Source organism: Monodelphis domestica, chromosome 6, assembly GCF_027887165.1.
Source record: "Monodelphis domestica isolate mMonDom1 chromosome 6, mMonDom1.pri, whole genome shotgun sequence".
Classification (NCBI taxonomy): Eukaryota; Metazoa; Chordata; class Mammalia; order Didelphimorphia; family Didelphidae; genus Monodelphis; species Monodelphis domestica.
Window position 1 is genome coordinate 138128645 of NC_077232.1, and position 9247 is coordinate 138137891.

The window sequence follows — 9247 nt, forward strand, 5'->3', positions numbered from 1 at the left end:
GTTTCTTTACTTAAGGGATATTGAGGTACACAAAGAACTGGTCCTTCCTTAGTCCTCACTCTTATAGGAGTAGCTGATTTCAATAGACCCTGCATCTGTGGGAGACTTGCCATAAATCTTCAGGAATACCTTCAAGTATTGGATAGATTGAAGCCTAGTCTCCTCTGTACTGTCTGAATCTAAGAACAGCAATGGAAAAGCTTTCAGAAATTCTTCTGGTGGATGTAATGATATATCACCAGTATCAGTACATTAGATTGTTGCTTGTAATTTACATAATAAATCCCTTCCTAAAATATTCATGGGACAATCTGGCATACAAAGAAATGCATGCTCCACAGTTAAAGGACCTAAAATAATCATTTTAGGTCATAATTTTGCTACTCTCTCTGGTTTTCCAGTAGCTCTTATTACTTCCATTGTACCAACCACTCTTTAATTCTTAGGGAGACTTGCAAAACTGATTTAATGGCTCCAGTATCAGCCAGAAGATCATAAATCTGAGCACCTATAGTTAGATACATATAGTTCTGTACTGTTTGGAGGTTGAAATGTTTCTAATACTGGTGCAAGCACCATAACATCAGAACAAAGCTCAGTCATTTCTTGTCCATACAAGTATACATCTGCTTGAATTACATGATATTGCCAGGATTTTGCATCTTTAACTCCATTATCAGCTTTTTCACTCCTCTCTTTGGTCCTTATTGTGATAGAGGCTGGCACTAAAGAAAAAGTGCCAGATTGAAGAGTATATGAAATTGATCACCTCGATGGGGGCGGGGCCCCAGGAGTGAATTTCCAGAGGATAGAAGACTCTGGCTGGAAAACAGTTAGGGTATCTCCATCTTGAAATGTCAAAGAGAGAAGGTGGATAAAGACTTTCTCCTGAGGGTTACCCACTTTTCCTGCTGGTGACTGGAAATCCTTCCCCCTGACATTTCCAAATTGAAGGGACTTTCTGAAGAGAAACCTGAATAGACTTTACCTCAACTCCTGTTGCCCAGGGGTGAGTCAACCTGACTTTCTCTCAGGGGAGCTCAGGCTGCCAAGGCCTGAGTTCCCCCCAAACTCAAGGAAAAAGAAAAAGGGTTTAGATAGAGACAGGGACCCCCTTTTCCCACTTTCCTTTTCCCATTCCTCCCTGCCCATTATTCCTTTGTATTATCTGATTGAGTTAACATTAAAAGTTGAATGTTCCCCAAGCTGAGTGTGAGTGAATCAAGGGGAGACCTTTTGGGTCTTGAGTAGTGGAGGGGGGACAAGAGGGTCAAGAGCAAATTGGGGAGAGCAGCTTTAGCTAAGGAGGGAAGGCAGAAGGGGGAAAATCTTCAAACCCCCACTCCTCTCTCTGAGCCAAACTGTTACATCTGCTGTCTCCCCTGAACCCCGCTTTATGGAGTAGGGGGTTTCTCTTCTCTTTCCTTTCCCTCTCTTCTTCTCCTCTCTCCATACCTCAGGGTACAAGCCTCCCCTCTAGACTACATTCCTTCTTTTTTTTTAATATCTTTTTTTAAAACAGTATGATCTCTATCTTGGTATCATTGTTCTCAATCTATAATCTCATTATCATTATTCAGTTTACATTCTTCACTATTTTCCATTAATTTACAATCATTAGAATTTTCTACTAATTTTACACTAAATTTTTCTTTTTCCTTATTAACACTAATTACAGTATCCTTTGATTTCAATCCCTTCATCTATAACTTCATTAACCTTATTACACTTTCATTTACTCTCAATTCATCATCCCTTGATTTAAGTACAGAAGAACACTGGATAAACCTTCATTAGGGACATGCTCCCTTGCTCTGATCACCCTTAACAACCTGACTATATTTTGGCCTTGCTCCAGACTTAACCCAGCATTGTGTTTAGATCTTGTGCTTGAGCTCCCTGACAGCAGGTATTCTGACATGTATTTCCATTATTCCTTCTTGATTAGTTATTCTAGCTATTATTGTTATTATTGTTGTTCCAATTATTATTGTTGTTATTCCAATTATTCTGCCTATTAAATCCTCCATACCTGTTCAATTGTCCAGAAAACTGACCTCTGTATCTACATTCTCTGACAAAATGACCAATTCTATTGCAGAAGAAACAACATTGGGGACCAGATCTTCTATCCATAGGCTTGTAATAGTTGTTATTAGATTTTGTAGATCTTAATGCTGCCATTGCCTTAACCTCTTTAATCTCACTTTCTCTAGATTTTCCTTCTGCTTCCTTTAATTTTCTTTTAAGATCTTCTGTAACTCTATCTTTCTCCTCATATTTATCCTCAGTATCTGTGCATAAATATGTAGCCTTTCTTCTAATATCCTCCAATTCCATCTCCTCCCAATCAGGGTAATTATTTTTGAAAAATAGTTTTATCTTAGGGATAGCATTTTCCACAAAGATTCTTTTTATATGTGCTATTGTTCCCTTTTCTAGAACATCCATGTTCATGTATGTCTCAGCAGCTTCAGTGATATGGTCAAGGAATGAAGTTGGTGTTTCAGTTGCTTTTTGCTTTATACCTTCAAATTTAAAACCATGCATTTGGTCTCTTAGTATATCTACCCATAACCTCTAGTATTGCCTGTCTGGATTCTTTCATCATGTCATATTGGGCTTTGTCATTCATGTCTGTGTCATTATAATGTTCTGGTTATGGTGTTAACAAGGGATCCTGCCTGCCTAGTTTCATCTGTTAACTTGTTTCTTTCTCCTTTTGTCAACAGTTCTTTCATTAATAGGGCAAAATCATTATAATCAGGATCAAACAAATCAATGTCTGTTCTCATTTCTTTGATTATCTTATTAGACTCATCAACAAAGGCAGGTGATCTCTTTTTTATGGATTCTAAGTCTTCCGGTGTAAATCTCTTATGTGTTTTTACCTGGGAAGATCTCATCCCTTGAAACTACTGGGAGATCTCTTAGTGGGAATAAGGTAACCATCCCTTCAGCCTCTTCCTTCTGTAATATATTTAGATTTCCAGTTATATCATTATTTTCTTTTATCCCACAATCATATTCAGTACTCATAAATCTTTTTATCTTTCATATACAATTCCATCTGGTCCAGTTGTTGCTTCATGAGTATGACCATTTGCTTAAGTTCAGAATCCTTCACAACCCATACCATTGTTTGAACCAGTTGCCAATAACAAATAACACCACTCTACACTTACATACAACATACAGACAAATACATAGTATGGGGACATAGGATAAGACAGTTTGCACAGTCATTGACATCCACAGTTTCATCCACTTGTAGTCTAAAACCATATAACATACTTTGGGGAATAAGATGAACACAATATATGGGATATGTAGAACACACTCCCACAGAATAAACAAAAGATCCATTAACATGTCCCTGGACATGGTTACATTCATTGTTAATCGTGTATATTCAATGGCATTAGTATTGTTATAATACACTGTGATCATTTTATATATACAATTAAGGAAAGGGAAATTTTTTTTAATTAAAAAAAAATTCCAATATGGGTACCTAGTCCATGTGGCAGAGGGTTTTTAAAAGATTAAATGTCTCTCCCAGCTCAGTTAGAGTCCCAGAGTACCACTGCCCCTCACCCCGGAATGTTCCACTTGCTGAGTGCAAGATAGAATCTTCCAGCCTGTAACTGACTTTCCCTAGAAACTTCCAGCCTGTAACTGACTTTCCCTATATAAAACTTAACTGTTTTACTATATAAGCCTAATTTCCTAAGGTTTCTTAACCTAGCTGACTCTTCCAAATTGTTATGGAGATTTTAGGAAAGGGGAAAGGGTTTATACACAAGGGAAAAATCACATTTAAATAACTTGAGTTTATTTACAGAGAAGGGGAAGATGTTGGGAAAGGAATAAGGGGAAGGGTAGCATCTGACTTTTTACTCACTATATTTGATTATCTAAGCTTACACTGTCTAACTATCTTAACTAAAGACTATTAAGACTAAATCCCACAATACCTACTATAGAATACTTACTATGTGCATTCATTCATTCAACAAATATTAAGTACATATTAAATGTAAGGAACAGACTCAATGTAGTTGTCTATTGTTCAATTAATAATAAACACATCAGGGTAGCGAGGTAGCACACTGGATCCCCAGGCTTGGAGATGGAAGGCCCTTAGACACTTCCTAGCTGTGTAGTCATGAGCAAATCATTTAACCCCCCAATACATAGTATTGATGGAAACTAAGGATTTTTAAAAAACTAATAAATAATTTGTGAAAAGCTTATTTAATAAGGACTACTTTAGTTACATCATTAAAATTTTTATTTGTCTAGAAGTGAAGAAGAGACATTGAAATCTCCTGTCCTCTTTTGCTCAGGTTTCCAATCCTGGTATCTGTACTGAGTTGATGACCTAAAGCTGAAAAAGGCTGTAACATTGAAGTCTAATGGCTAACATATTTAGAAATAGTCTTACTTTATGAGGGGAAAAAACTAATGTCAAGATTATTGATGAAAATACCAGCATTTTATCATGCTCCAGTGAGAAATTCTTTTCCTTTATTATTGCTTCCTTCCTCTAGTTTCCACTATTCAACTCTCTTTTGTAACATAAAAACATAATAAAGCAAAACCATCTGATATAGTAACTGCTTCTGCCAGATGTTTAATAGTATTAAAACTGCTGAGATGGTGTCTGCTTCTTCCACATAAGGTACAGGAAGGCATGCCATTGGAGATTCTCAGAGGAGAGAAAGAACTCTCAGTTGGAGAGTTCAGTCACAAAACAGCTGAGTTCCCAGAAGCACAAATGAAGAGCTAGAAGGGGTTCCTTCATTTAGCAGATGAAGAAACTGAAGTCCAAAGAGGTCAAATGACTTGTCACTTAGGTAGTAAGTAACAGATTAATTGTTTGAACCCAGATCTTTGCTAAATCCAGCACTATTTAGTGATTAAAGCATTCTCTGTGTGTTTCTTATATGTATCTATAGATCTAGATATTGTCTCTATCATTAGAATACAAGCTCCTCAAGCACCAGGCCTGCTTTTGCCATATTTTGCAAACCCAGTGCTTAGCATAGTGCCAGGCATGCAGTAAGTACTTAATAACTGCTTGCTGCTAGCTTGAAGAAAGAATAGCAAGATATTATGTATAAGTAAAACAGTTCCAATCTGATTCATTTAAACAAAATGTTGAGAGTGAAAATAAATGGAAAGAAATCAAATTTAAAAAATAAACATAAAGAATATGCTCGTCACTGGGGGAAGTATGAATGTGAAAAATGACATAGTCCCTAACTTCAAACATCTTACAATATAACAGGGAAGATTAGAAATGTATATCACATAAACTAGAACAGCATAAGTAAGTACATAATAAGTACATAAGAGAAATATAAAGTATTATATGAGCTCAAGAGAGCATCTCTTGTTTGGGAATGAAAAAAAAGTTTGCTAAAAGAGAAACAGTATTTCACCCAGAAATTTCAAGAATAAATAAAAATATTTCAATGGACAGAGCTAATTTTAATTCTAATAGCAATAATGATAACTACCATTTATATAGTGCTTAAATTTTTGCAAAGTGCTTTACAAATACTAACTCATATTTTCCCTATAATCTTTAAAATAACTGGTCAAAAATATTTACAGCGATTATGTAAAAAATTTGTTGGTGAGGGGATACTTCAACAAACATATTCAAACTGGATTCCATATACTTTTCACCAAAAAGATGAAAGACTTTTTTGAATTTGTAATTAGTAAATGGGTCAACTAAAAAAATAATTGCATCCATCAGTTGGAGACTGTACAAATTGTAGTATATGTTTGTAATAGAACATATTGTGTTATAATAAATATTGAGCAGGATGATTTCAGAAAAATCTGGACTCACACGAACTGATGCAAAGTGAACAGAAACAGAAAAATATTTAGACAGTAATAGTAATGTTTTTTGATAAACAATTCTGAATGACCTAGTGATTCTCAGCAATATCCAAAGACTCATGTTGAAAAATACCATACCCCTCCAAAAAAAGAACTGATAGAGTTTGAATGCAGACCAAAACATACTATATTTCACTTTCTTCTTCTTTTTTTTTGTTTAAGACATCTTCCACAAAATTACCAGTATGGAAAATGTTTTACATGATTCCACATATAAAATCTATTCAGGTTGCTTGCTGTCTCTAGGAAGGAGAGAGAGCATTTGGAACTCAAACCCTCCCCCATAAAATGAATGTTAGAAAAAATTAATTGCAAATACTAAAATCTAAAGATGCCCTAGGAGGTAAGTGCTATTTTATTCTCATTTTACAGATGAGGAAACTGAGGTAGACAAACGTTAAGTGCCTTGGCAAGGGTCATACATGTAATAAGGGTCCTTCAAGCAAAACTGTAAACTTGAGCCTTCCTGATCCTGGTCTTGCAAGTCTATCTACTATGCCACTTAGCTATTTATCGAGATGTAAGCAGACCATTACCAATGTAGAAAATAACATAAGCAAAGGAATGGAAAGCACAGTATATGTTACAGAATGCCAAGTAATACAGTTTAGTTGGAACATAAAGAATGTGAGGAGGAGGATTGTGAGATATGACTGAAAAGGCAGATGGAAGCCAGACCATGCAGGACCTTAATTACCAGACTAAAGAGTTTGGACTTTATTTTTTGGACACTGAAGTACCACTACTCAGTGTGACGGGATGTTGATAGCATATAAACTTATTGCAGGAAATGTTAAACTGTACTTAGTGTCTGTCTTGTGGTTGCTCTGATTCCTATCTACATGTTTAAGGATATGGTTTTGCTTTTTATAATTTAAACTGTAAGTGCTATCCATTCTCTTTCTGAGGTATGTAAATTAATATTGCTTGCTATATAACATATACTTTCACACACACTTAAACATAATTATATTGATAATTAGTGCCTTTTGTTCCATTAGGCTATTATACCTCTGTTATGGAATCTGAGCTACTATTTCATAAACAATATCCTAAGAAGAACAAAAACAAAAACACAAGCATCTTTATAAGGACTTTGATTTAAACTTGAGAGAATAATTCAAGAACACTTTTCTGGCATTTGCCAGATAATTTAGGAGACAGAATTCTTTGAGATCTACGTTCATATCACTTGGTGTGTAGCCAAAAGTTTATTAATGTTTTAGAAAATGTGAAAGTCATTGCATTTGAAATTGTGCAAAGAATAAGAAACTGAACGCTTGAAATAACTTGTCAAGAATTTTTCTAGAGCTTATACAATTTGTTAGTGGGAAAATTTCAACAAGCATATGACAATTTTATTCATATACTTTCCACCAAAAGAGAGACTTTTGGGGGGAATCCGGTGGCTGGGGGCAGCGGCCCAGCAGGTTATCCCTCTGGGGGCCCGGGCAGCCTCAGGCCTCAGCAAGGACATGCCCCCGGGACCGTACCCCCGCACACCAGAGGAGCGCACTGATGCCGCCAAGAAGTACAACATGCGAGTGGAGGACTATGAGCCCTATCCAGATGACGGTTTCAGGTTTGGTGACTCTCCCAAGCTTCCCGAACGATCTCAGCATGAACGAGACCCATGGTATGACTGGGACCATTCAGAACTGAGACTGAACTGGGGTGAACCGATGCACTTTGACCTTGATATGTATACTCGGAATCGTGTGGATACATCCCCCACACCTGTCTCCTGGAACACTATGTGTAAGCATTTATTGAGCTTTGTCGGCTTCATGCTGTTCATGTTCTATTTAGGAGAGATGTACCCATCCTATCAGCCTGTGGCTCCAAAGCAATATCCTTATAACAACCTGTACCTAGAACACGGAGGTGATCCTTCAGCAAATCCAGAGTCTGTGAAACACTATGAAATCTAAAGGATCCAGCCTGTAGGACCATTTGCTTTCCTCTGCACAAGCCTACTGGATCATGAAGATTTAATGAAATACCTAATGAGACTCAAAACAAAAAAAAAAAGAGAGACTTTTTGAATTTATAACTAGTATAAATAATCAATTAAAAATTTAATTGTAGCATAAGCACTAAAATCTAAAGCTGCTGATGCTATTAGAGTAGAGGAAGTATATAAGTATATGGTATATTTTTAAGACTAGAAGGCATATTTAGTTGGATTTGGTTATGAAGAAAAAAGCCATTTTTGGTTATTAGAAATAGTTAATCAATTTGAATGTGCTTAAAATTCAACTAATATAAGTTCTAGAACATCATTTGGTGAGTCTACCACAGAAATCAAGAAAAGAGTAACTTTAGATTGTAGAAATCCAAGAAAAGCAACATATAAATACTCCTGAAAATACATTTAACAGTACACCAAACCATTATACTTTATATATCCAGGGATAAAAGTACCAAAGACCCAAACCCTATAATGCAAAGATTCCTAACCTTTTTTATGTTGACCTCTTTGGAAGTTTTACTAGAAGTCTATGGACCCCTTTCTCATAATTGTGCTTTTAATGAATAAAATAAATTATAAAGGATTATAAAGGAAACCAATCATATAGTAATACAGCTATTGACATATTTTTTAAAAAAGAAAAGAAAATATTTATGGAATCCATAAGAAAAACCTCTGTTTTAAATGGAAGATAACCACCAGCCTGATACAGGCAAAAGAATAATAAAGATGTCTTGTTATAATGGTTTACACGGATATAGAAGTGGAGTATATAATAAGATAAGTATACTTTTTAATGTAAAAAGTTGAATTCTAAAAAGTCAACTTTGAGAAAAAGAAATAGAAAGCTGAGAAAGAGGTCATCTTGAACCCTAATTATACACAAAAGAGTATGTCTTTCTCAATTAAATCACCCCCTAGCTGATGCTGAAACATTACTATCAAGATATAATTAGAAGAGAACTATTATTATTTGTTATAATTTTGAACTACTTAATCATATTTGTCTTTTGGTTCAGAAGAAGCTGATGTCCATAAAACTTGTATCAAAAATTAAGATGTCATGTGAAGTCTGAGTTTGTTTTCAAGGAGTGAAACAAAATTATAAAGTTTTGTAGCAGCTTGAGAATCAGTTGAAAATTTTCATCTTCATGATGAACTTTTTTTTTCAAATTCAGCTGAAGAAAATTATGAAAATTATGTGAAAGAAATTCCTAATGTAACCAGGAATTTAAGTGATATATCAACAGAAACTGCTACATGAAAGAAGAAACCAAAGTCAAGATGTTACCAAATCAATAAAGAAAACTAATAAGAAGGGGGGAAAAACACTTGTTTCTTGAACTGAGGAAGACT

The 9247-nt window shown here is 35.3% G+C and overlaps 1 protein-coding gene across 1 annotated transcript; it reads left to right on the forward strand.

Annotated features, from left to right (window-relative positions):
* Positions 1 to 7253: 7253 nt before the first annotated feature.
* LOC100018862 (NADH dehydrogenase [ubiquinone] 1 beta subcomplex subunit 8, mitochondrial-like) lies at positions 7254 to 7888 on the forward strand. Its single transcript, XM_056802598.1, has one exon. It carries the CDS (start codon positions 7269 to 7271, stop codon positions 7848 to 7850), a length of 582 nt encoding a protein of 193 aa, XP_056658576.1. The 5' UTR covers positions 7254 to 7268; the 3' UTR covers positions 7851 to 7888.
* Positions 7889 to 9247: the final 1359 nt, after the last annotated feature.

Bases quoted from the DNA above. Each gene is read 5' to 3' on its own strand.
- LOC100018862 (XM_056802598.1), top strand. From the start codon at position 7,269: ATGACAATTTTATTCATATACTTTCCACCAAAAGAGAGACTTTTGGGG.